Here is a 27,674-nt window from a genome sequence, read left to right as displayed (position 1 = left end):
CTTCAACGAAATGACCCTTGTAGTAGCTTCCTGAGAAAAACTGCATATAGAGTAAATGTCTTGAGCTGTTATGTATTTGAAAGATATTTAAAAAAAAAAAAAAAGAAAGATATTTATTCTACCCTTATCCTTGACTGAGGCTGCTAGAACAAAGTACCATAGATTGGGGTCCCTGGGTGGCTCAACGGTTTAGCATCTGCCTTTGGCCCAGGGCATGATCCTGAGTCCCCGGATCAAGTCCCACTTCCAGCTCCCTGCATGGAGCCTGCTTCTCCCTCTGCCTGTGTCTCTGCCTCTCTCTCTCTCTCTGTGTCTCTCATGAATAAATAAAATCTTTAAAAAAAAAAAAACAAAAAAAGAGAAAGTATCATAGATTGGGTGGCTTCTAAACAACAGACATTTATTTTTAAGTTATTTGCTACCATTTATTTCTTCCTGGACGGTAGAAGTCCAAGACCAGGGTGCCAGCCTATTTGGGTTCTGATGAGAACTCTCTTCTGAGTTCCAGACTACAGACTTCTCGTTGTATCTTCACATGGTAAAGAGCAGAGAGAGGATGCAAGCTCTCTCACGACTATTTGAGCGGCACTCATCCCATTTATGAGGGCTTTACTCTCATGACCTATTGCCTCCCAAAGCCTCCATCTCCTGATACCATCTCATTAGGAAGCAGAGATTCAACATAGGCATTTTGGAGGGATACACACATTGAGTACATAACAGGAGGAGACAGATTTCCTTTTTTTTTTATTAAAATATTTTATTTATTTATTCATGAGAGATACACACACACATGCAGAAGAACAGACACAGGCAGAGGGAGAAGCAGGCTCCATGCAGGGAGCCCGACATGGGACTCAATCCCAGGACTCCAGGATCACATCCTGGGTTGAAGGCGGCACCAAACCACTGAGCCACCTGGGCTGCCCATGGAGACAGATTTCTAAGTTGGAATTCATTTATCCGTGATTCTTGAAGTCATTGCTCCATTGTCTTCTAGCTTCAAGCTGATATTTCAGATACTATTCCATTTCGGCTGTTTTGTATATGACCTATTTCTCCCATAAAATGATTGTTTCAAAATTTTTTTTTAAATTTTTATTTATTTATGATAGTCACACACACAGAGAGAGAGAGGCAGAGACATAGGCAGAGGGAGAAGCAGGCTCCATGCACGGGAGCCCAACGTGGGATTCGATCCCGGGTCTCCAGGATCGCGCCCTGAGCCAAAGGCAGGCGCTAAACCGCTGCGCCACCCAGGGATCCCCCATAAAAGGATTTTAATAATCAAGTCTTTTTTAAAAATTATTTTTGTTACCTTATTACCTTTCTTGGTGTAGGCCGATTTTCATCCATTATGTTGAGCACTCAGTGGGCCATTTCAATCTGCAGACTCATGTTCTTCACTTCTAGGCAACTTGTATGATTTATTTCTTTTTAAACTTCCTCCCCTCCACTTACTTTGTTTTCTTTTTCTCAAATTCTTATTTGGTATATTGCATCTCTTGAACAGATCCTCTCTTTTATTTCTTATTTTTCAAACTCTTCATCTATATTATTTATTTATTTGTTTGTTTGTTTGTTTGTTTATTTATTTAAACTCTTCATCTTTAAATTTTACTTTCTAGGAGATTGCCTCAAATTTATCTTTTATTTTTTTCAACTGGAATTTGTATTTCTGCCATGATATTTTTAATTTTCAGGAGCTCTTTCTTCCCTTTTTTTTTTTTAACTGTTTCTTTTTTATACCATCTTGTTTGTGTTCTATAGATGTAATAGACTCCTAACACTCTGAGGCTATTAATTAGAGGGGCTTTTTACTCATGCTTGTTTTCCTTTTATTCCTGCTTGTTTCTTTGCTTAGCTCCTCAAAAACTCTGGTGATCCTTGCCTGACTTCTTTTTTTTTTTTTTTTTTTTTTTTTTTTATTTATGATAGTCACAGAGAGAGAGAGAGAGGCAGAGACACAGGCAGAGGGAGAAGCAGGCTCCATGCACCGGGAGCCCGACGTGGGATTCGATCCCGGGTCTCCAGGATCGCGCCCTGGGCCGAAGGCAGGCGCCAAACCGCTGCGCCACCTAGGGATCCCGACTTCTTATATTTTAGAGTATCGCAATAAGAAGTTGATTGTAGGGCAGCCCAGGTGGCTCAGCGGTTTGATGCTGCCTTCAGCCCAGGGCGTGATCCTGGAGTCCTGGGATCAAGTCCCACATCGGGCTCCCTGCATGGAGCCTGCTTCTCCCTCTGCCTGTGTCTCTGCCTCTCTCTCTCTCTCTCTCATGAATAAATACATAAAATCTAAAAAAAAAAAAAAATCTTGAAAGACTGCTTCAAGGGATGCCTGGGTGGCTCAGCGATTGAGCATCTGCCTTCAGCCTAGGGCATGATCCTGGAGTCCCGGGATCAAGTCTCACATCAGGCTCCCTGCATGGAGCCTGCTTCTCTCTCTGCTTATGTCTCTGCCTCTTTCTCTCTCTGTGTCTCTCATGAATAAATAAATGTAGTCTTAAAAAAAGAAAAAGAAGTTGATTGTAAACTCTGTGTGCACGGTATACATTATTGGCTAGTGGACACCACTACAGGATGATGTGACTGGGCTGCATCTTAAAGAACCTCTAATGTTAGTGTTTAACCTAGTCACATATATATGCAAAATAACTATAAGTGGTAACTTACTGGTTAGGCCACAAAATCACACTCTTCTCTCCTCTGAAGCTCAAAAAGCTGGTGACATCATTTTAGATACGGCATTTATAGCAATGAGTCATATCTGGCTGTGAGTCATAATCAATATCTCGGAGAAAACTTGGCAAAACATCAACATCCCCACTTCATTCTGAGCTCCTCTGTGAAGTTAGTTCTGCTTGTTCTTCAGCTCTGCAATCCAAACATTCTTTTGGTCTTTGTATGTTCAGGAATTTTTAAAATGATATAACCCAGGGAATGTTAGTTTTCTTTTCTTGTACAAACCTTAAATTTTCAAGGATAAAATAAAGACATGGTAAAGATAATTCAAGCAATGTTGATCTGATCATTTTGTACAAACCTTGTTTCTGGATGTTATAAGGACATGAAATGTTCTTTCTTATGAAGAGTTAACAGAAACTCATTGGCCAAATCTCATTTTTCTTTTTATGTTCCGAGGTTACAAACTACAGGAAAAAACTATACAATCTCACTTTGGCTTGAAAATAACAAGCATTTCTCTAAGACAAATACTCATTTTGTAGCCTTTTATAGAGCCCTAGTGTCTGAAATTCTACTGTATCATATCACCTTAAGTTCAAAGTCTATAAAAATTGGAGTACTGGAATATTTTGTAAAAATGAAATATGCTCTTTTCCTCATGGACTCTTAGTTATTTAAAAGGATAGGATTGAATTGATTACTGTGGGACCTGAAGAATAAAGATTTGGTAGATATGTTTTAACCCATTTTCAATTTATCTTAAATTTTTTGGGAGGAGTTTTCTATCTTCTGGAAATGTCAAATGAAATAATCAAAGATAACCAGACCAATTAGACAAACAGACTTTCATGTTTTTGCACTGAACAAGAGTAAGGATACTTTTTCTATTAGGGCTTCATAGGCAAATAAAAAACAACTTAACTATTTTAGAGTTCTTTCATTTTTGAGAGAAACCAAAATTTTAATTCACTTGACTTTATTTTTTATTTTATTTTATTTTATTTTTTTTTTTAAGATTTTATTTATTCATGAGAGACACAGAGCGAGCGAGCGAGGCAGAGACACAGGCAGAAGAAGCAGGCTCCATGCAGGGAGCCCGACATGGGACTCGATCCCGGGTCTCCAGGATCACACCCCGGGCTGCAGGCGGAGCTAAACCGCTGTGCCACCGGGGCTGCCCTCACTTGACTTTAAAGTGAAGACCAGGGATGCCTGGGTGGCTCAGCGGTTGAGCGTCTGCCTTTGGCCTAGGACATGAACCTGGAGACCCAGGATTGAGTCCCAACTGGGCTCCCTGCATGGAGCCTGCTTCTCCCTCTGCCTATGTCTCTGCCTCTTTCTCTCTCTGTCCTTCATGAATGAATAAATAAAATCTTTAAAAAAAAAAAAAAAGTGAAGACCATCAAAAATAAAATCTTACTTAAAAAAAGAAAAAAGAACACCTAATTCAGGATCCCTGGGTGGCGCAGCGGTTTAGTGCCTGCCTTTGGCCCAGGGTGCGAACCTGGAGACCCGGGATCAAATCCCACGTTGGGCTCCCGGTGCATGGAGCCTGCTTCTCCCTCTGCCTATGTCTCTGCCTCTCTCTCTCTCTCTCTCTGTGACTGTCATAAATAAATAAAAATTTAAAAAAAAAAAGCACACCTAATTAAATCACAGCAGTTTTATTTTCTCCCCAGATTGCTCCCTCCAGATTTTCATGTTCCTGTCAAGGCTATCATTTCTCTCCAAATCAATCAGATTTGAAAGTTCAGGAGCCATCTATTTTATTCTGCTTTCTCTATACCTTTTCTTACCCTCTCACACCCCAAGGCCAGCCTGGTCTCTGCTGGACTCATCTTGTCAGCCACCAAATCTCAGGCCTTTACCTCCATGTTCACCTTTCCATGTTCTTGGACCCTGTTAGCCTGAGTCCTCAGGTGCCTCAGAGCTGTTCTGGCCATTTGTCTCACTGCCTTCAACCTATTTTTATTTTTTAAAAAATATTTTATTTATTTATCCAACCTATTTTTAGAGGAGTTTTCTGCTTATTTGCCTAGAGAGTCAGGTAAGTAAAGGAATGAAATGAGCTGGCTGAGCACAGGTCTTATTTGAAAGGACAGCCTCCACTCAGCTTCAGCTAATTGTTGCTTCACCAGGGATGATGGGACAGTGTCACTAGAAATCCAGCTTCCCAAGAATGGTCAGAGAATCCCTCATTTCCATAGGTTATCTCACTTCCTTTGGATTCCTGGGAATTGTAGGTACCAGAAAAGAGAGATATTTAGTTTTTTAAAAAAATTTAATTCTTTAAAATTAATTTCAATTTGCCAACATATAGTAAAATATGCAGTGCTCATCACATCACCTGCCCTCCTTCATGCCCATCACCCAGTTACCCTATCCCCATCCACTTCTACTTCAGCAACCCTCAGTCCATATGATAATTGGCTTTCTTCAACTGACTTATTTCACTTAGCATTTTATCCTCCAGTTCCATCCATGTTGATGTATCCTTTTTAAAAAAAATTTATTTATTATTTATGATAGTCACAGAGAGAGAGAGAGAGAGAGAGAGAGAGAGAGGCGGAGACACAGGCAGAGGGAGAAGCAGGCTCCAGGCACCGGGAGCCCGACGTGGGATTTGATCCCAGGTCTCCAGGATCGCGCCCTGGGCCAAAAGCAGGCGCTAAACTGCTGCGCCACCCAGGGATCCCCCATCCATGTTGATGTAAAATGGTAGGTACTCATCCTTTCTGTGACTGAGTAATACTCCATTCTATATATACATCACATAGGAAGAGAGATATTTTGGACCTGAAAGGTAGGTTATGAAATGTACTGGGCTGGCCAGACTTCTCAATGTTTGTCATGTCCACAGTCCCTGAAGTGGCCCTAAGTGGTTCCTTATTCACAGATGCCTCATCATCCTGGTTCGTCATCCTCGCCAAGAGCCACCAAGAGGAGGTCAAGTAAGAAAGTTCTGTTGAACCAAGATGATGATAATGAATCATACAATCTAGACCAATCCAAACTATACTAATCAGTTCCTCTTTCTCTGGAATTTGAGCCTTAGATAAACAGTGAGTTAATTGGTAGTGCTAGTGGACGTGGAAATATATAAGAAACACAAACAGAAAGAGTAGTTGAATCACGGGAATGCCAGAACATTTAGAGTAAGGATCAACGAACATCTGCTAGGGGGTGACAAAATAACCTCCTAGTAATTAAGGTGCACGGCATCCTGAATAAATTTTGAGTTTCCAAACTTCATTCCAAGTCTGGTAGGCACTATACTGTCATTCCTGTGTCTCTCTTGAGTTCTGAGCATGAAGGTTTTCATTGCTCCTCTGAGGCCTGGTATGTATCTTGTCTTCCTTATGTCTATGTGGGCATACCCTTAAAACAAATACACCATTACATTAGGAACCTGAGTAAATTTTTGCAATGATAAAAACCTAACAATGTATGCAATGTTCTTTATTTTTTTTAAATATTTTTTAAATTTATTTATGACAGTCACACACAGAGAGAGAGAGGGGCAGAGACACAGGCAGGGGGAGAAGCAGGCTCCATGCACCGGGAGCCTGATGTGGGATTCGATCCCGGGTCTTCAGGATCGCGCCCTGGGCCAAAGGCAGGTGCCAAACCGCTGCGCCACCCAGAGATCCCTGCAATGTTCTTTAAAACAAGGCAGAGGGTGGTAATTTTAGTCAAACCTTGGTAAGTTAGAAAATGCTTGTTCTAACTGCTTCTCTTCTGTGGTCCTCTCTGCCTTCTCCATTTGTTTTGATGTAGAAAGTCATTCTGGAATACTTATAAGAACACTACCTAACTAAAAATACATCAATAAGTCAATAAAAATGTGCCAATATTGTAAGAGTACATTATGTCACACACACAAAACTGGCATTAAGGTATTTTTTTTAAGATTTTATTTATTTATTCATGAGAATCACACACACACAGAGAGGTAGAGACATAGGCAGAGGGAGAAGCAGGCTCCTCACAGGGAGCCTGATGTGGGACTCGATCCTCAAACCGGGATCATGGCCTGAGCTGAAGGCACTCACCGCTGAGCCACCCAGGTGTCCCTGGCATTAAGTTTTTGATGACTTGATCAAGAGTAATTGCAAGTAGGGATGGATCTGGATGTTCCAAGTTTTACAAGGAGCTTAAATCATGAAAAAGATAGTAACTCTGCAGAGTTACAAAACACTCTAGAGCAGGAATTATACTCCAGTTCCATGGTTTCAATATTTAAGGAAGGGGAGATAAAGTCAGAGTGATAATGAGAATAATAGGAAAAAATTAAAAGATAAAAAAAGGGAGAAAGGCATAAGAGACAAAGAGGGACTAAAGAGATCAAGGTTAATGAAGTGATTATACACTTAATAACTGAGAAGACATATAAGGATTATACACAAGGGCACAATTGCAGTCCCAGTGAGGGGGTTAAAATTTCAAGATTATGAGACGGTTGGATGACTCAGTGGTTAAGCCTCTGCCTTTGATCAGGGCGTGATCCTGGAGTCCTGGGATTGAGTCCCACATCGGGATCCCTGCATGGAGCCTGCTTCTCCCTCTGCCTATATGTCTCTGCCTCTCTCTCTCTCTGTGTCTCTCATGAATAAATAAATAAAATCTAACAGATAAATAAATAAATGTTAAGTTGGGAAGACTACATTTATTTAGTGATGGGATAAATGTTTTAAAAGATTTCATAGTGATAGAATTAGAATTTTTTAAAAATCAATATAGACTCATGACTTTGAAATGCCTTCCAATTTTGTCCAAAAAAATGGCCTAGCAGTGATGTTATTCTAATCCCAATCTGCACTCCTGCAAAACAATCTCATATTCATCTTTGATGCCCAGACTTTTCCACTACTATTTTCTTCACTTAAAGGAACTAAGGTTGTTTGTAAAATAGCTCATTTTGTGTTTTGGTTAGAGAAAGATGGAGATCTTGTGTATTTAAAGCAAGAATGTTTTCAAAAATGTTTGGGAGAAGGGCTGAAGAAACCATAGAACCATCTTAAAAGGATTTTTATTGGCCAAGATCTAAAGATTTAATCAAAAAAGGGAAAATGATTATAGATGATTGCAACTTTGTTAATCTATGAAAGTCCATAATGATTCTCCAAAGGAAAAAAGTTTACAATTTAATGCCAGGTAATTTAGCTATAAAAGATAGGGTGGGGATCCCTGGGTGGCGCAGCGGTTTAGCGCCTGCCTTTGGCCCAGGGCGCGATCCTGGAGACCCGGGATCCAATCCCACGTCAGGCTCCCGGTGCATGGAGCCTGCTTCTCCCTCTGCCTATGTCTCTGCCTCTCTCTCTCTCTCTCTCTCTCTCTGTGACTATCATAAATAAATAAAAATTAAAAAAAAAAAAAAAGATAGTGTGGGGGACGCCTGCCTGGGTGGCTCAGCGGTTGAGCATCTGCCTTCAGCCTAGGGCGTGATTCTGGAGTCCCAAGATCAAGTCCCGAATCGCTCCCTGCATGGAGCCTACTTCTCCCTCTTGCCTGTATCTCTCTCTCTCTGTGTCCCTCATGAATAAATAAATAAAATCTAAATAATAAATAAATAAATAGTCTTTAAGAAAAAAGAAAAAAGAGTGTGGGGTACCTGGTTGGCTCAGTTGGTGGAAGGTGCAGCTCTTGATCTCAGAGTTGTGAATTTGAGTCCCATGTTGGGTGTAGAGATAGCCTGAAAAAAAAAAAAAAACCTGGGATGCCTGGGTGGCTCAGCGGTTGAGCATCATGTCTTTGGCTCAGGGCATGATCCCGTGGTCCTGGGATCGATTCCCACATCGGGCTCCTGCATTGAGCCTGCTTCTTCCTCTGCCTCTCTGTGTCTCTCGTGAATAAATAAAATCTTAAAAAAAAAATCTTTTAAAAAAAGAAGATAGTGTCTGTGATTATACAGATATATTCGTATTTTTAAAAATTTTGTTTATTTATTTGAGAGAGAGGGAAAGGCATGCAAGAGAGAGCACAAGCAGTGGAGAGGAAGAAGAAGACTGCCCATGGAGTGGGGATCTTGATGCAAGGTCCATCCCAGGACCCTGGGATCACGACCTGAGTTGAGGGCAGACACTTAACTGACTGAGCCACCCAGGCGCCCCTAGATATGTTATTTTTTTTTTTTTAATTTTTATTTATTTATGATAGTCACACAGAGAGAGAGAGAGGCAGAGACATAGGCAGAGGGAGAAGCAGGCTCCATGCACCGGGAGCCTGACGTGGGATTCGATCCCGGGTCTCCAGGATCGTGCCCTGGGCCAAAGGCAGGCGCTAAACCGCTGCGCCACCCAGGGATCCCTGTTATTTTTTTTTTAAGTTGAATAAATATAGAGTTATATGTATGAGGTTTTTTTTTTAAATCTAAAACATATATTAGTTTACAAAGTATAGGCATGCCTTTTCTCTAATTGCAACAGTAGGGAAGGATGAGTAGAAGAAATTGGAAATCAGCCAAGCAGTCCTGGAAGAAAATATTAACTATACCAAGAACAGAAAGAACTGCTCCACATCATTTGTCACACATAACAATTGGGTAGAAAGGAGATCCAACATTTAATCAGGAGTGGGGCAAAATGATCAAGTAGAAAAATAATTCCATAATGTGTTTCACAATGAGAATATGCTAAATGTCCTGAAGATAGCTAATTTCCCCTCCCTATCTCATGAAAGGTGAAAACTTTCAATGATCCTATTAATTGTAACAAATGAATGAGACCAAATCTGATTGCAAAAAATGAACAACCTAGCTGAATATGTAATGATAAGAAACTGGATTCTGTAAGGTGGCCAAATGAAACCTAAAAACTATATCATTTCAGGAAAGGCATTAAGTTGCATTCTGTGAATGGCAAGGATTTAAAAGGTTTTATCAGCGTATGAAAGGAGAGCCAGCCAGGAGGCACAACCAAGCCTATGACCCAACTAAGATTTAAATTGGTTGAAACCCCAGCTGGTCTAAATAACATGCTTTTTCTTTTGGTTTTATATCTAGGACAAAATAGAATCAAGTCTCTATAATATTACTGTACCCCAGGGCTGCCACTGCTCCTTTGACACCGTGTACCAATAAGAAAAAGACATCTCTTCCTCCAGGTAGCCCCTGGAAAGATAGCTTTTAAAAGCAGAGTGAGAACTGTAGTTCAGGCCTCCCTCCCCCCTTTGGCCAGGAGCCCTCGTGCAAAGCACAGCCTGCATAGGTCTGCTGTTCCTTTTAGGAAGTTTTAAGAAATAAATGTGGTAAAATTACTGCCACCCCAGAAAGGTATAAGGATAAGAATCACAGAGACATTAACTTCAACCTGTGGTAATGGTATGTTAGTAGCAATTTAAATACCAATTTTGTCATTATTGTGAAATTTTGTGCATATTGTTTGCTTCTAAACATAAATCTAATAATTTCAATTAATATTGTCAGACTATGTTGATAAAATAAGGTTTGTGATCGATGCTTAAATGTCTGGGAAAGTTGCAGTTGTTAAGTTTAAACATTTTGATTTCCTAGTTGTGTTCAGTGTTTACAGGAATTTTATTTCATAGACATGAAAGATTAAAAATTTGGGCATCAAGGTAAGTATAAATTGGAGTGTTCCTCTTTTCACACGTGTCCCTTAGAGTGTGGACATTTAAGATCTAAGTAGTAATAGGTAGAGGAAATGGAAATAAAGTCACAATGAGGGGGGGAGAAAAATATTAAGAAAAGGAGGACAGAAGGATGATATTAAAGGCAGAGAAAGGGAGAGGACAGAAGTAAAATGTAAGACAAAAGCAATAGGAGAGCAGAGGAATTCAGAGAGCTCTAAAGGGTTATTGTAGGTCAACTGCTTATTTCATACACGGTTTTTACCTCTTTGTTCTTTAATATCTGGTTTACTTTTCAAGTGTTTATTAAAAAAAAAGGTGTGGGGGGGGCAGCCCAGGTGGCTCAGCGGTTTAGCGCTGCCTTCAGCCCAGGGCCTGATCCTGGAGACCCGGGATGGAGTCCCTCGTTGGGCTCCCTGCATGGAGCCTGCTTCTCTCTCTGCCTCTCTCTCTCTGTGTGTCTTAGGAATAAATAAATAAAATCTTAAAAAAAAAAAAAAAAAAAAAAAGCTTCCTCTAAAGAAACTGTTGACTTAGAAATAAAATCAAGATATGCACTGGGACAAAAGTCCTTTAAGAACCCTGAGAGTCAGGGGATCCCTGTGTGGCTCAGTGGTTTGGCACCTGCCTTAGGCCCAGGGTGTGGTCCTGGGGTCCAGGATCAGGATTGAGTTCCGGGATCGAGTTCCACCTCGGGCTCCCTGTGTGGAGCCTGCTTCTCCCTCTGCCTGTGTCTCTGCCTCTCTCTCTCCCTCTGTCTCATGAATAAATGAATAAAATATTAAAAAACAAAACAAAAACAAAACAAAACAAAAAAAAAAACCTGAGAGTCCTCCCAAAACTTTCTTTATACTTGGAATGTCTTGGTACCTCCATGATTAGCCCTCTGGGCCCAGACAAGAGCATCTGACCTTTTCCTTTATATCGTATAGCACAGATGAAACCAGGTTTGCCTATCAAAATTAGGCTTTCCTAAAGACTAGGATCTATAGGGACTATACCTGAAAAATAACATGAAATCCAATTATCTGGTTTATAAAACCTGGATTATTCTCTTCTGGTGATCCATTCCTACTCCCTGTCTCTTCATGGTGGGCACCATCTTAGTGCCCATCACCCAGGTGATCACAGCTCCAAGGCTACCTTTCTCAACATACAGGATCCAGGGTCTTACATGATGCCTACCCTTCAGGCCTATAAACTACATACATATCTAATAACTCTAACATTCACCCAAGAGATACACACAGATAATAATAGATCTCTTCCATCAAGGGCCCCTCTGAACTACCAGTAGAGAGTAGATTATTCTCCAGGACAGTGTGATATTAATCCCAGATAAAGCCAAACCCTAGTGTGGGATATGATGAAAAGAGAAGTAAGCATTGGGAGTTCAAGGGACTTTAGTCCTTGACCCATTCTGTGACCTTTAGATAACTTTTTAAAAAGATTTTATTTATTTATTCATGAGAGACAGAGAGAGGGGCAGAGACACAGGCAGAGGGAGAAGCAGACTCCCTGCAAGGAGCCCAATGTGGGACTCAATTCCGGACCCTGGGATCACGCCCTAAACCAAAGGCAGATGCTCAGCTGCAGAGCTACCCAGCTCAGCTGCACCTCAGCTGCAGGTGTTCCTAGATAAATTATCTTATCTTTAGAGGCTTTATTTGTATGATAGGGAAAATAGAACTCATCTCTAAAGGATTAGGATTAGAATAAAATGAATTAGCTGAAGTGCTCTGAAAAAGTATAAACCCTTAAAAAACAATTCTTTAAAAAAATTTTTTTTAAACTCTTACAAAAACAAAAGAGCTACATTATTCCAGAGTCTCCATAATCTTTTCCACCAACTGTTGCCAGGCCATTCTCCTCACCTGATCTTTAACCCACTTCAATTTGCAGACTAGAGGATTTGAATTAAAGGCCCTCTAAAATCTTTTAAAGCCCTGGAAGTATATAGGTATCCCACTGGATACACAAAACTGAGTAAAATCCAGCAAAAATGATAAAACTCGGCAATGATGGAATGTCATATGACAAGTTTATACAGATCTTCCTCAACTTCCATCTGCATAAAGTTTTGGAAGCATTATTCTGGGTATCCCGTCTGTCCAACTTTGTTACCAATCATAAAACATTTATCGAGCACTACAAAGCGGAAAAATATTGGCTAGAGGCTACGATACAGCTAAGGATACAGAGAAGGGTAAGATTATTGTGGTGGTCTCCAAACTAAAGTGGCAGGTAGTTTGGATGATGTTAAAACTTGGGTCCTTGCCATCCCTGGACTGGAGTTCAAATTCTATTAACTTGCTGTATGATAGCCTGACAAGTACTTTTTGCTTTTCGAAGCACTTTATCAAGTGGGGACAAAATAGAGTACCTATTCCTTAGGGTCGAGTTCAAATGACATAATTTATGCAAAGCACAGTTTCTGCCACAAAAGTACTTGATAAAAGAGCCATGGTTTGTGTGTGTGAGCGCAGTGCGGAGAGACGATGAGCGTGGGATTTCCAGAACACCCCAGCTAGCAAGATACACTGCAGGTTGCAGAGCTGTTTCACTTTCTCCCTTTGAGACGCAAACCTCCCCCTTTGCTTCCTCAGTGCCAGGCACCGTTTCGTGATCCCAAAGTCTCAGAGTCCTTCAAGTATAAAGACAGTAACATTCCCACTGCTCAATCACGGATTTACGGGGAACGCTGTATTTGCTAAGGGGCCCCTTTCAATCAGTCACTCCCCTTAATTCTCACTCTTTTTACCGCGTTTGAGGAACAGCGCTTGGTGACCCGAGTAAATGAAGACAACAACGCAAGCCACACTTTGCCAAACAGAACTTAAATGTGGACTGATCTCCTTGCAATTGCTAAGAATGAAACCCCTATAACGTACTTTGAAACCTTTTTAAAAAATCCTAATGTTATTATTCTGCTGGGCTTGAAATAAGAGAGACTCCCCCCCCCCCCCCAACCAAGGTCAGTGGCTGAGGAGGCATCCGTGGCCTTGAGGTTTCCAGGTTTCTTTCTCCCGCCCCCATCCCCTTTTCCAAATCCGGCCTGGATCTAGCATTTGGACCCCTGCCTTCAGGGCAAGGTGCGGGGGCGAGAAGAGAGCAGGGTGGGGGAGGTCGGCTGAAACGGAACTTCATTGTTCGCGGGACCGACTCTTCCCGAAAGAGCCCGTTGGCAGCGCCTGCGCAGTGCACGCTCTTTGTGCGGGGCTGCAGCAAGCTGGTTGTTTGTGTGTGTCTCTTGGAGGCGGGGGAGGGAGCGCCGGAGGGGGCGTGGCCTGCGCCGCCGCATCCTGATTGGGCTCTCGGGAGGAGGTGGGCGGGCGAAGGGCGGGGCTTCGGATAACAACACTCGGCGCTGAGGCTGAGGCTATTTGTTGCTGCGCCGCCACCGCCCGAACCATGGTCCGCGCTCCACTCGGGCTCTCTTAGCAGCAGCCGCCGCCGCCGCCCTGCAATCGCTGGCTTCTCTTCCTCCTTTTCTTCTCGCTGAGCCACTTTCCTCCTAGAGCTATGACCGTCGTCTCCGTCCCGCAGCGGGAGCCCCTTGTCCTGGGCGGCCGCCTTGCGCCCCTGGGCTTTTCCGCCCGCGGTTACTTCGGAGCTCTCCCGATGGTGACCACGGCCCCGCCGCCTTTACCCCGAATCCCGGACCCCCGGGCACTGCCCCCCACCCTCTTCCTCCCTCACTTCCTTGGGGGAGACGGTCCCTGCCTGACCCCGCAGCCTCGCGCCCCAGCACCTCTGTCCAACTGCGGTCTGGCTCCGGCGGGAGGCGCCTCTCGGGCAGCGCCAAAGAAGCGGCGCAAGAAGAGGGTGCGGGCCAGCCCGGCGGGGCAGCTGCCCAGCCGCTTCCATCAGTACCAGCAGCACCGGCCGAGCCTCGAGGGCGGGCGGGGTCCCGCGACGGGCCCGAGCGGAGCGCAGGAAGTCCCGGACCGGGCCTCCAGTTTGGCCCCGGGTCCTGCGGCCGCAGCCCAAACTGAGGAAGCGAGCCCGTTCCCTGGCCCGCTGCCGCCCCCGGCGCCCGGCCAGCCCTCGTTCAGAAGAGAGGTAAGGGCCGCGAAGGGGTCATGGGGGCTGCTGGGGGAGTTCTGGCCCTTAGGCAGCCCCCGCCGGGCTCTGGGATTCGGGGCCCCGCACGGAGGGGTCGGCAAGGGGGGGCCGGGGTGAGGGGCGGCTGTTTACTCGGGAGGGAAGTTTCCGTGACGCCCGCTCGGTTCCAGCCCGGGGAGCGGGGGAGGGGGAGGCATGCGCTGGCGCCGCTGATTGGCTCCCGGGACTCAGCCAATGGGAGCCGCGGCTGCGCCCCAGCAACAGCCCCGATTTAGAAGGCTGGCGGCGTTCCAGGGGGTTTCGGCGCTCGGGCGCGCGGCGGGGGGGAGGGGGCCCGCGGGAGGCTGACGTCAGCGCGCTACGTGCGCCGCGCTCCGGCGCTCATGAAGGAGGCGAGGCCGGGGAAGGGGCGGGCGACCGCTCTGGGCTCCCCGACGGCGGCGCGCGTGCCCGGCCTCGGCCGTGTTGTGGGTCTGGAGCGGGCCGCGAGCGGCTGCAGTCGGGTTGGCCTTCCGCCGAGCAGCGGTGCCCGGGTGCGGCTCTGCCCCCGCCGCCACCCTTCTCAGCTGTACCTTTTTTTTTTTTAATTTTTATTTTTTTAACTCTTAAGAAGTTGGCAGGGACGGCTGCACCTGCAGTTCCTGCCTCTCTGGGACGAGAGCTTTTGCGTGCTCGCCTGGCAGATGAATACGGAGTTGCTGACCTTTTCAGTCTACTGTCCTGGGTTTTACTGATGGGAGGTAGTTTTCTTGAGTCCAGAACGATGAAACTTTTCTCTAAAGTTGTAAGTTGCGGTTGACGTTGAAGCCTCTCCATTGCCGCGCCGTTAGGTTAGGGTGAGACGAGCACTCCGGCGAGATTAAGTCGCTAACGAGCTTTTGAAATTGATCTGGGTAGCAAAGTAAAACCTGCCAATTTCAAAGACTTAACGGCCTCAAGAGATGAAAGTAAGTGGCAGCCACTCGTCGTTGGACGAGTATAGAGATTGGCAGCTTCTCGCTAGATTTGATCGCCGTGATTACCGAAATAATAGTACAGTTTTAAGATTCCAGGGCTCTGAAACCGTATCTGATATGCCGTCTCCTTTTGGAGACTTCTTGGTTCCTGGTTAAAAGTAATCTTTTTTCCGGCACTTACTGACCTGGAATGTTAGGGTGGGCGCCCGGGCATTTGTATTCTTGTCCAGCTTCCCTTCCACAGTACAGGTGTGAGAAGGGCGGTGAGCGAATGAAGCACTCTACTCCTCCATCCGGTCGTGGCTTCCTGTAAGGATCACTAGTTAGGGAAAGCAGTTAGAATTGGTGCGGCAAGGTTGTTTTTTTAAGGTTTTATTTATTGATGAGACACACAGAGGCAGAGACGCAGGCAGAGGGAGAAGCAGGCTCCATGCAGGGAGCCCCACGTGGGACTCGACCCCGGGTCTCCAGGATCACGCCCTGGGCTGACGGCGGCGCTAAACCGCTGAGCCACCCGGGCGTCCTGAGCGGCAAAGTTCTTAAAGGCAATTGTTAAAACAAGAGGTAGGGACAGGTGGAAACAACTTTTTAAAAAAGATTTTATTTATTCATGAGAGACACAGGAGGCAGAGACATAGGCAGAGGGGGAAGCAGGCTCCACACGGGGAGCCCCATGTGGGACTCCATCCTGGGATTCCAGGATCACGCCCTGGGTCAAAGGCCCAACCGCGAGCCACCCAGGTGTCCCGGAAAGTTTCAGTTTTAAAGTTGCTGCTATATGTGTAGCTGGAAAAGATGATAAAAAATGATTAGTACTTAAATTTATGAAATTTTGTTTTCAGAAACCGGGAGATAATTTTTCTGTGTACTTAGTAACCATTATCAAAACACTTAAAATCTAGTTCCTGCTAACCAAATTTTTATTCTAGAATAATTTTGTTTTTTAAATTTTCTTTCCTGGATAATTTTAAAAGGACTTGACTAAAAGATATATAGTAATCTATGAACATAGGTTTTATTTTTAACCAGACCCAGTCAATCAGAATGAAAGTATGTGAACATCCTCTTGGCCACATCTTACTGTTTGGAAAGTAGCTTGTTACTCTTCCTTACAGTTATAGAAAGATGAACTTGGGTTACTTTGGGTTTCTTTCCCTGTGACACTTCTCCCTACGTTACTTATTGGTGGTGGTAGTAAACTTAGATGTGTGCTTATTTGGTAAGTGCAGTGAGCCCACGTTGAAGCAAGGCAGTAAACTGAAGTCCAGAAGAAGAAAACATTAGGTATATGGTGTGAAGTTTGTGACTAATTTTTATCATGAGACTGTATTCACTTTTATGTTCCTTGTCTTTGTAGGTTTTAAAATCAAAGATGGGAAAATCGGAGAAAATTGCCATTCCCCACGGCCAGCTTGTTCATGGTATACACTTGTGTGAACAACCAAAGATAAACAGACAGAAAAGCAAATATAACTTACCACTAACCAAGATCACCTCTGCAAAAAGAAATGAAAATAACTTTTGGCAGGATTCTGTTTCATCCGCTTTAATTCAGAAGCAGGAAAAAAAGCCTTTTAAAAACACTGAGAATATTAAAAATATGCATTTGAAGAAATCAGCATTTCTAACTGAAGTGAACCAAAAGGAAAATTATGCTGGGGCAAAGTTTAGCGATCCACCTTCTCCTAGTGTTCTTCCAAAGCCTCCTAGTCACTGGATGGGAAGCACTATTGAAAATTCCAACCAAAATAGGGAGTTGATGGCAGTACACTTAAAAACTCTCCTAAAAGTTCAAACTTAGATCTCAGATTGCAATGTCTGTCGGTTTTCAAAATCTCTGGACTCTTGAAAAGAAAATTGGTACAGAAATGAAAATTTGCCTTGTAACTTACAAGTGCAAAAGATGAGTTGAAAAAATTACAACCAACAACTTGTATTATATTTTATATTTTGTAAATACTGTATACCATGTATTATGTGTATATTGTTCATACTTGAGAGGTACATTATAGTTTTGTTATGAAAGTATGTATTTTGCCCTGCCAAACGGTAGGTGTTTTGTATATATACAATGGAGAAATTTTAAGTGTGCTAAGGCACATGGAAGACCGATTTATTTGCACAAGGTACTGAGATTTTTTTTAAAGAAACAGTTATCTCAAGGTGAAGATCTAAATGTGAACAGTTTACTAATGCACTACTGAAGTTTAAATCTGTGGCACAATCATTGTAAACATGGGGTTTGTCTATGTTTCTCTAAATTGATTTCTGCGTTCTAATCTGTAATTACTGGAAAACTATTCCCATTTTTACCAAACTTAATTTCTGGTTTTTTGGTTTATCCATTCAAATTTAAGATACTTCTAATTTTAATGCCAACAAAATTGGTTGTACTCAAATTTTTAAATAATAATATAATTTGGCCCCCCCTTTTATACTAGTCTTGGCTCTTTGTGTGTGACTTGTTTGAATGTGTGTCTAGGAGATGGATTTTAACTTTTAACATTTTACTGGCTTAATGTCTTAGTATTATACTAATTGTCTTTCTCTGAAATTTAAAGGGTCCAATAATTCTATTACCTCTAAGGGGAGGAATTCCCCATTTTACAATGGAAATGGTTGTGGTCAAAAGTACAGCTGATTTAGTTTATAACCATGTATTTTTATATAAACTTTCATAAATACTATTTGACTTACCCTACAAGTTCAGTGGAAGAAAACACTTGGTTTGGTTTACTAAATTTATATTTATTTTGAATGGTGGTTCTTGAACCAAAGCAAGCATAATTTACATTAAAATAGAAGATGGAAGATTTGGAACCTCCTGATGTTGGCTAAAAGATAACAGTAGCTTATGTATTGTTACTTTAAAATTCAAACTTTGTTCTAAAATTCTAAAATCCTAATTTACCCTCTATAATTTTTAGTTGTACAAAGCTAAAGTTGATCTTGAAACAAAAGGAAAAGGTTTTTTAGTAATCAGGCATTACTTAGACATGAAAAGGGTGTTAACAGGGTATATATGATTTTCTTAAGGTGGAATATGAGAAAGGTGCTACTGTTCTTGCAAGAAAAGATAAAGAAGAGACTCCTGTCTTGCACATTTGGTTCATAGGAGGGGAGACTTTCAGGCTGTACAAAGGTGATTTTGTGGGCACAATGTTAGAATCGTTATTGATGAGCTGTTATTGAAGCCAGGAGGGTATGAAAACTAGAATAGATACAAAATCTAAGCTAGTTAACAGAACTGGCTGTAGTCTTGTTTACACAGCTCATTCATAACCCAGCCAACTATTCTTGGCCCTGGCTATATATAAAAAGCTTCATTCCTTTGTAGAGAAAGCTATACTTTTAATAATATTACAATAAAGTTACATATAGCTAGCTTTAACAAAATACAGTAAGCTTTCAACCTTGCAAAATTTTGTAAGATTTTTTTTTTTCAAGATTTATTTATCTATGATAGGCAGAGACCCAGGAGGAGGGAGAAGCAGGCCCCATCCCAGGAGCCCGAGATGGGACTCGATCCCGGGACTCCAGGATTGCACCCTGGGCCAAAGGCAGGCGCCAAACCGCTGAGCCACCCAGGGATCCCCTTGTAAGATTTTCTAAGTAAAAAGTAGTTAAATTTTATAAAGGAAATAGATGTTCATAAAGAAGTTTTATGATTTTTTTGAGTGAACAAAATTGGCTAAATTACAGTATAGATGATACAGTGAAAAGGTTAATTAGAAAAGCTGAATAGTTTTGGTGTTAAAAGATTTAGCAGCCTTAATCTCTTTGTGGACTACTGTAACAGTACTAAAGACTGGATAGCTTATAAATTTGTTTCATTGGTCAGGAAGTCCCAGGATCAACGCACCTGCTGATGTAGTGTCTCCATTTCATGGCTCAGACATGGGGAGTCCTCATCGAGTCACATAGCAGGAAGGTCGGAGCTTTTTTTTAAAGATTTTATTCATGAGAGACAGAGGCAGAGAAGCAGGCTCCATGCTGGGGGCCCAATGTGGGACTCCATCCTGGGACTCTGGGATCACACAAACCTGGGCCGAAGGCAAATGCTTAACCCCTGAGCCACCCAGGCCTCCCTTGAGGGGGCTTTCTTGATCCCCTTTTGTAAGCACATTAACCCATTCATGAGGGTTCTGCCCTTATGTCCTAATTCTACTTCCCAAGGGTTCCACCTTACAATCCCATTAATTGTAGGTTAGGTTTCAACATAATTCACACTTAGTGCAGGCCAATCTATTTAACTACTTTAATTTTTTTTCTACAAGTCTTGAAACATTTCCTCCAATGTTCATTTAACTGGTTCTGTGGGTTTATAAAGCAATTTTGCAGTCACCAGCTTCAGGTGTAAATTTTAACTCCTGGTAGAGGGGGCTCCTAATTGCAAAGGGGCGAAAAGTTAATATGTGAGTGAATTACATGCAATGGCACTTCATTATGGAACATCAGTATGTGGGGTATTCACTGAAATTTTATTATTTATATTTTTTAAAGATTTTATTTATTCATAGAGACAGAGGGAGAGGCAGAGACACAGGCAGAGGGAGAAGCAGGCATCATACAGAGAGCCTGACATAGGACTTGATCCAGGGTCTCCACGATCACGCCCTGGGCTGCAGGCGGCGCTAAACCGCTGCGGCCACCGGGGCTGCTCTGAAATTACTTTTAGATAAATGTACAAATACCTCAACTAGCACTGATAAAGTGAAATACTAAGTAACACCACAGAACTTTTATTTGCATTAATGCTTGGTGTACTAAGAATTTTAGTGTACCTGTAGGCAGATCAAGAAAAAGTAATAAAACGTCAAATCACACTAAGATTGACAGGAACAGCTCTTTTCAAACTCGTTAAAATACAAATTTTAAGGTGGTTTATGTAATTAGTTAAAAGACTAGATAATGTATTAGGCAAGTAATTACATTTTCAGGACCAGTATTCAGGTTTTTAGGCATACCATTGACCTTTGAATCACATGGGTTCAAAACTGCTGGTCCACTTAGATGTGGATTTTTATAGTATAGTACTGTATTTTCATGAGTTTTCTCTAGCTCACTTTATTGTAAGAATACAGTATCTAATAGAAAATATGCTAGGTGACTTACAGGCTTCTGGTCAACAGACTATTAATAGTTGGGGAAACAAGTTATATGTGGATTTTTGACAGCACAGGAATTAGTACACCTAAACCCCATGTTATTCAGGGGTCAACTGGGCTATGTAATCACCCCTTCACAATAATTGGTATATTTTAGTATAAAGCCATACAAATGTGGGACTTAAGTGGGATCCAGTCATGCCACACTTGGGGAAAACCATTTGTATTTCTCTTCAAACTATCTAAAAAACCCACGTTATTTTTGTCTTTACCTGCCCTCTTATAAAAACCCTAAGTCAACTTTCAGCATTGAGAAGGAACAAAACCTAGGCTCTATTGCAGTGCTTCTGCCTTTCAGCACTAGGTCCCAGAATGGACCTGGGGCAGGGGGACATGTGGCAACCCACCCAGGATGGTGAAATTAAGATTGTGAGGAGCTGTGGTAGGCTAGACTCTGCATGCCCCCAGCTTATTCTCAAAAGTATTTATGTATGTATGTATGTATTTATTTATTTATGATAGTCACAGAGAGAGGCAGAGACACAGGCAGAGGGAGAAGCAGGCTCCATGTACCAGGAGCCCGATGTGGGATTCGATCCCAGGTCTCCAGGATCGCGCCCTGGGCCAAAGGCAGGCGCCAAACCACTGCGCCACCCAGGGATCCCTCAAAAGTATTTAGATGTCAGGGAGAGGGTTTGGGTTGTCCTGGCTCAAAGCCACCCACCTCTGCCCTATCCCTGGTTCTAGAAATGTTGGGAAGAACCGTATTAATGGCTTGAAATTAGAAAAACGAGGGCTGCTTTTGAGACTAAAGCCTTCAAGAAGTATAAAGACAAATTTTGAGTGGGGACACCAGTTCTAGAAAGAAAGGGAAAGTTTAAAGAGGCAAAGGAACTTTTTTATGCTCATTTTGTATGAAGTTCCATTCCTGTATGTAGATGCAGATACCTTCTCAAATAGTTGGGAAACCCATTTTAGCAGTTCAGACCATAATTTGAAAATTCCCTCAATATTTAGTCCCCAATTTTTAGTTTTTTTTTTCTAGTAATGTGTTGTAAATATTAAAACTAATGGGTTGCCTTAGAGCTGACCTCTTTCCCAGTCTGATTCCAGAAAATAGTTCATTCTTGCACAGGTTGGATAACATTTCTATATAAGATTCAAAAAGTTCTAAAAAAGAGTTCCTGTCTTTTGGAAAATAAAACTCAATAAAACTGTCTCAGCCACTCCTCCACAACCCTCCCCCCTTGTTTGACATTTCTCAGCTCCTTTGTGACATTTTGAGCAGCATGTCCATAATTTAATGTGTGGGGTTTATGTGTGAGGTATGCTCAGGAAATACAAAGATAATGGCAGAGCTGAAAGTAGTAGCACAAGTGGGGAAGAAATTACATGTGTAACTAAAATACAAGCTGCATTCCCCTTCCCTACAACAAATGCCTGAAGAGGTGAAAAAAGTAGTCACTGTTTCCCCCAGAAAGTAGTGACATTCGTGTGAGTAGGGGTTGTCTAGCACCTTAGAAGTAGTACTGAGTTGGGCCTTAAGATTTTTGACATGTAAAGAAAAGGAAAATAATTGTCAGAGGTAAAAGTGCATAGACAGTCGTGTAAGATAGATGTGGAGTATCCAGTAGTTGAAGACAAGTACAGAGAAAGAACATAAAATATATTGAAAGGTGTACTGTGTTAATAACCTGGGGGCGAGTGTCCTAATAAGAGTTGCAACTTTATTCTGCAAGCATGGCAGCCATCCAAGGTTCATGAGCAAAGGAAAGAGATCCCAGCTTCAAAAAGAAAACAGGTGAAAATATGGAAAACAGCTTGGAAAGGAAAAACTGGAGGAAAAAGGATTTGTCAGTTAATGAGATGAGCCTAAGGATATTATCAGATTCCCTCTGATAGGCAAGGACTTACTTAAAGGTTTTGAAGGTAGAATGAATTGAGCAACTGCATGGAGGGTAAGAAAGAGTTTTTAAATTGGGCAATTAGGGAAACAAATTAACAATGAGGGAACTCTGGAGCGGGATCTGAATTATAGATGCCTTTTGGATTTGCATGTAGAATGTGGAGGGGTGTGTAGGACATCTACGTGGAAATACACAGCAAGTAGAAGATAGGTCAGCGCTAGAAGTAGTTTGGTAATAGTGCACAGAAGCACTATTTACAACTTGAAAATGGAGCTGAAATATTTTGTCTTCCTGTAGCCTCTCTTCTCTCACAAGGCTTAACATCTTTACCAGTACTCTTGAGCTCATCCTGTCTCCTGGGGACTCTGAACTTCACCTATGACAGCAAATTAGTTGAATTAGTATTTCCTCTGGAGGCGCCTACCTGGCACAGATGGGTTAAGTGTTGGCTCTTGATTTGGGCTGAGCTCTTGATTGCCTGGAGCCCCACGTCTCGACTCAGTGCAGAGCCTACGTGAGATTCGCTCTCCTCCCTCTGTCCCTTCTGTTCATGCTCTCAAATAAATCTTAAAAAAAAAAGAAAGGATTTCCTCTCAAACTGTTAGATGGTGATTGGTTCTCTACCTACCTGTAAAAGCCTGTTAGGAGAGAGTTCCAATTCAAGTTCTGAATTGATAGCAGGGGAGCCCATTTGGTGAAGGGAGTAAAAAAGTTCACCTCCTCTTTGTTAGTCCAAGGTTTCAAACCAGGTAAAACTGACCTTTAATAACTTTTTTTATTTTTATTTTTTCTTTTATTTATTTATGATAGTCACACACAGAGAGAGAGAGAGGCAGAGACACAGGCAGAGGGAGAAGCAGGCTCCATGCACCGGGAGCCCAACGTGGGATTCGATCCTGGGTCTCCAGGATCGCGCCCTGGGCCAAAGGCAGGCGCCAAACCGCTGCGCCTCCCAGGGATCCCTAATAACTTTTTTTAAAGTAGTTTCTACACCCAGTGTGGGACTCAAACTCACAACCCTAAGATCAAGACTTGCATACCCTACTAAGCCAGGGTGCCCCCAACCTTTTATACTTTTCTATTTTTTGTGTGTGCAATCTCGTATCTCCTAATGACTCTCCATCATATTGCGGAATACATTATCCTTTATTCATAGGTTGGAAGGCCCCCCCAATTCCCATGCCTGTAGGCAATTGATACCTGCTTCAGGTATCAAAGGGAATCAAACATATTTACTTACACTTGTGTGTGGAAAGGCTGATAGTCCCATCATCCATATATATTTAAGTTTTTGAAAGGCATTGCTGAACTAAATGCATTTTAAAAATCTCAGGCCTAAAAAAAATAAAAATAAAAAATCTCAGGCCTGCCTTGCTGAGCATCTGATTCCCGAGCTAACTCCTTTAGATTTCTTTGTATTTCCTTTCCTCCTAAATCCATAAATCTTTCAAGAACCCCAAAACGCAAGTTTTCAAATGGAAAGAGGATGTCTGTGTTGTGACATGAGATAGCAGAAGTGTGTAAAAAAATTTTTAAAAAGGCATGTGTAATTCAGGAACTACTTGTTTCTAAATTAGGAAATTTGAGAGTACATTTTACAGAATGCTATTTATCAACACATTAACATTTTATCTTTGAAAGAAACCTTGAAAGTTACAGGATTCTCTGAAAGTATGGGGTAGACGGAGGTTTTTTTTTTTTTTTTTTTAAGATTTTATTTATTTATTCATCAGAGACACACAGAGAGAGAGAGAGATAGGCAGAGACACAGGCAGAGGGAGAAGCAGGCTCCATGCAGGGAGCCAGACATGGGACTCGAACCCAAGTCTCCAGGATGAGGCCTGGGCTGAAGGCAGGTGCCAAACCACTGAGTCACTCAGGGATTCCCTAATTTTTTAAGTTAGGGATCATCTATTTTATGCTTGAACTAAATCTCTTTTCTTTAAATCTCTTAGATTGTCTTGAATTATTCTCTGACAGTTTTTGGATTGCTTTTCATATCCTTTGCAATTATCTTGGAATTCTAAATTAAATATACTGAAATGTATAAGTAATGTTCCCAACACCCAGGAATTGTATTTGTCAAACTTAAGCTCGTGCTATAATCCCAAATAGAATTACAATTTAAGCTTTATAAAAGGTGTTGCATTTACTGAGGGTTCGTTGTTGAGATCTTGGAGTTCATTTTCTAAAGCATAGTTTATAGTAATGTTCCCTTAGTATAGAAATGGTAACACAAATTTAAAGTGTCTTGAGGAATAGTTTATCATAGACTACGGTGATATTAATTACAGTCTGAATTAAGTAATGGTAGAAAAGATGGGAGGACAGCAGAAGCTACCTACATAGAAAATCATATGCACATCTGTCAAAGGAGGCTACATGTTCTAGTCAAGCTCCATTAGATCATGTATTATGAATGTAGAATAGCTTAAAAGATACTGATAAAAAATAGTGACAAATACTTCACTTCTCTAGCAATTTACTTAAGAATTTTTTTTTTAATTTTTATTTATTTATGATAGTCACACAGAGAGAGAGAGAGAGAGAGGCAGAGACACAGGCAGAGGGAGAAGCAGGCTCCATGCACCGGGAGCCCGACGTGGGATTCGATCCCGGGTTTCCAGGATCGCGCCCTGGGCCAAAGGCAGGCGCCAAACCGCTGCGCCACCCAGGGATCCCTACTTAAGAATTTCTTAAGAAAGGATTCAGGAAAGTAATTTTTCCTAATTTAATAAAGTGGCAGAAAATGTGGTAAATCTGGTTGTAAAGATAATAGATACTAATCAAATTCCTTCAAAGCTGGTCATATATACATAGCTACCCCTAAATTATTACAGATAGTTCTTTTATTCTAATATTAGAAATTAACCTGGTTAGTTGTCAAAACCAAATTACAAATGTATTCTCGGCAATCTAGAATCTTGAGCAGGGGATGGCAGGTAAAAGACATTTTGACTTTTGATTACTTCCAACATGCAAATGTTTGATTTAAATTGAACTCAAAATTGCCTTCTAATATTAAGATCTTTATTTTTTAAAGACTTTATTTATTCATTAGAGAGAGAGAGGCAGAGACACAGGCGGAGGGAGAAGCAGGCTCCATACAGGGAGCCTGATGTGGGACTCGATCCTGGGACTCCAGGGTCATGCCCTGGGCCAAAGGCAGATGCTCAACCGCTGAACCACCCAGGCGTCCCAGAAAAATCTTTAAATAAGATTATTATACTGTACTTAGCAACATCAAATCATAGAAAGCTTTGGTTCTTCCTATCAAAACCTTAGAGAGCTGTAATTCTGGGGATCATCCTATGAAATAAAGGCTGTCAGTGGTTGAAATTACCCTTACTCTTCAAGTGATCAGGCATTTATTGCTCTCAAATTTTAGAATGATTAAAGGGTTAATATCAAAGATCAGATAGCCCTTTTCCATTAGCTTTCCAAAGGTCCTACTCACTGTACATTCCTTAACCACCTGTGTCTATTAAGCTCCTATAATCTGATGCTTGAGACCAGACCCTAAATTTCAAAAGAGAAGAGAATTAGGTTTGTGAAAGGTATTCAGCTAAGGTTTTCTGATCACTCTTTAGCTAACTGGAGTATCCTATTTATTAACACTCTGGTTTTCAAATTTTTACTGTTAAATTCAAAATAATTGGAAAATACATGGATATAAATGTAACAGAGCAAGTAAAATTTACTGTTAATTGTAGAATTTAGGTAGTGGGGTATATGGGTGTTCACTGTAAAATTAATTTCTTTACTGAGGAGTTTTTTAACAGTCTTAATAGAATTTGGGAAGATTAAGGCTGCTTTACTATTCACTCCAACATTATATGTAAGTTGAGTACATGCCAATAATTCTAAATTCAATAATTCTAAAAGCTTATATGTAGCATACAAGCATAAAGTTTCTCTTGAAGTTGTAACTGTTAATCTCCTGTTTTTCTTTACAATTTCAAGTCTGGTTAGTTGGTTATCACACTTATAATAGAACGACTCTAATTAACGACTGAAACACCAAAGCCATTGTAAACAAGAACTGAAAGATTAGAGAGAGGATAATGTATTTAAGCATTCAAGAAATGTATTTGGCTTATTCGGGAAATGTGACAGTCAACATTTAATATTAATGTTGACATAAATGCTGATTGCAGAAGCTTTAATCAGGGAGGATGAAGAGACAGATGGAAGCTTACAAAGATTCTGAAGGGGATTTATAATAACTGCCCATGGTGTGAAAGTTAAAGAAATTATCTAAAGTGGAACAACTTGAACTTCAAGCAGTGAAAAGAAATAGGTATGTATGACTCCCAAAAGAGAAGAAAGGGGATGGCTGAAGGGCTTGGTTAGCATTGAGGTGGTTAGGAAGTAGGAGGGCATGGGGATGTAAAACTCTTAACTCTTCATTGGTTCCTACTCTTTAAAGCCTTTAATGTTGAATTAATACCAATGGTGCTAACGGGAAGCTAAAAGTGTTTAAAATTACTCTGTAAAAGATGTAGTTCCACTTTCCATGATAGACTAAGTCATATAAAAACCATAACCTTTTAGTGAAAATAGAGGAAAGACAAAGTATGGTCAACGAAACCTTTTAGGAATATTTGACTACTAACCAGCAGGCCAGAACTCTGTATAAAGTGCTTTCATATGAGATATTTTAAAATAAAAGTTTTTCATCCATGTTTTTAAGTGTTATTTGAAAAAAAAACAAAACACCTCATTTAGTAGATTCTATGGTAAGAGGGAATAACAAAGTACAAAACAGTACCAAAAATGGTTCAACTTATATATCCATTAAAAATTTAAAGGACTATCTTAACAAAACTAGAACATTAATATTTTTCAATTCAGCTACATTTACTACATTAAGGCCAAAATCTGAAGATTTACTGACAATGATGAATATCAATGCTTTTCTATAAAATTCTTATGAAATCATTTATTTCACAATTCCTTCATTTTTAAAATACAAAATTTCCCAGAAGAGACTGACCAGTTGTATAGCTTATGTCAACTTTGAAAAGGTTTTCAACAGAATACTTTTCTCAAGTTGTGAAGTATTATTTTCACAAAGCAAATACTACCTTACCAATGTAACAGTTATGATTCCTAATCCACCCCGCCCAAGCCATTAAAATTCAATTCACTATTAAAGAAACAGGCTATTCCTTGGGGGTTGGAAGGCTTTTTTTTTTTTTTTTTTTTAAAGACTTGATTGGTTGATTTAGGGAGAGCGAGCATGAGCAGGGAGGGGGCAGAGGGAGAGGGAGAGAGGGGGAGAGAGAGAGAGAGAGAGAGAGATTGAGAGAGACGGAGTGCACATGCACCCATGAGAGAGCCCAAGGCTGGTCTTGATCCCA

The 27,674-nt window shown here is 41.5% G+C and overlaps 1 protein-coding gene and 2 long non-coding RNA genes across 4 annotated transcripts; 1 reads left to right on the top strand and 2 right to left on the bottom strand.

Annotated features, from left to right (window-relative positions):
* Positions 1-6,105: 6,105 nt before the first annotated feature.
* LOC144317139 (uncharacterized) lies at positions 6,106-14,529 on the bottom strand. Of its 2 annotated transcripts, none has more exons than XR_013383035.1 (3): positions 12,659-14,529; positions 8,300-8,380; positions 6,106-6,348 (listed from the first exon to the last, which is right to left on the bottom strand). It is a non-coding gene; the product is annotated as an uncharacterized LOC144317139 (long non-coding RNA). The 2 variants fall into 2 exon arrangements; XR_013383034.1 differs by having other exon boundaries at positions 6,120-6,348; positions 14,027-14,526.
* PNRC1 (proline rich nuclear receptor coactivator 1) lies at positions 13,635-17,731 on the top strand. Its single transcript, XM_077903105.1, has 2 exons — positions 13,635-14,337; positions 16,654-17,731. The coding sequence occupies exons 1-2, from the start codon at positions 13,798-13,800 to the stop codon at positions 17,095-17,097; spliced, it is 984 nt and encodes a 327-aa protein (XP_077759231.1). The 5' UTR covers positions 13,635-13,797; the 3' UTR covers positions 17,098-17,731.
* Positions 15,880-24,000, bottom strand: LOC144317140 (uncharacterized). Its single transcript, XR_013383036.1, has 2 exons — positions 22,736-24,000; positions 15,880-19,339 (listed from the first exon to the last, which is right to left on the bottom strand). It is a non-coding gene; the product is annotated as an uncharacterized LOC144317140 (long non-coding RNA).
* Between the last annotated feature and the right edge of the window lie 3,674 nt (positions 24,001-27,674).

This window comes from Canis aureus, chromosome 7 (assembly GCF_053574225.1).
Source record: "Canis aureus isolate CA01 chromosome 7, VMU_Caureus_v.1.0, whole genome shotgun sequence".
Taxonomy (NCBI): domain Eukaryota; kingdom Metazoa; phylum Chordata; class Mammalia; order Carnivora; family Canidae; genus Canis; species Canis aureus.
The sequence above is the reverse complement of the archived record's forward strand: the minus strand, read 5'-3'. Positions and strand labels throughout refer to the sequence as shown.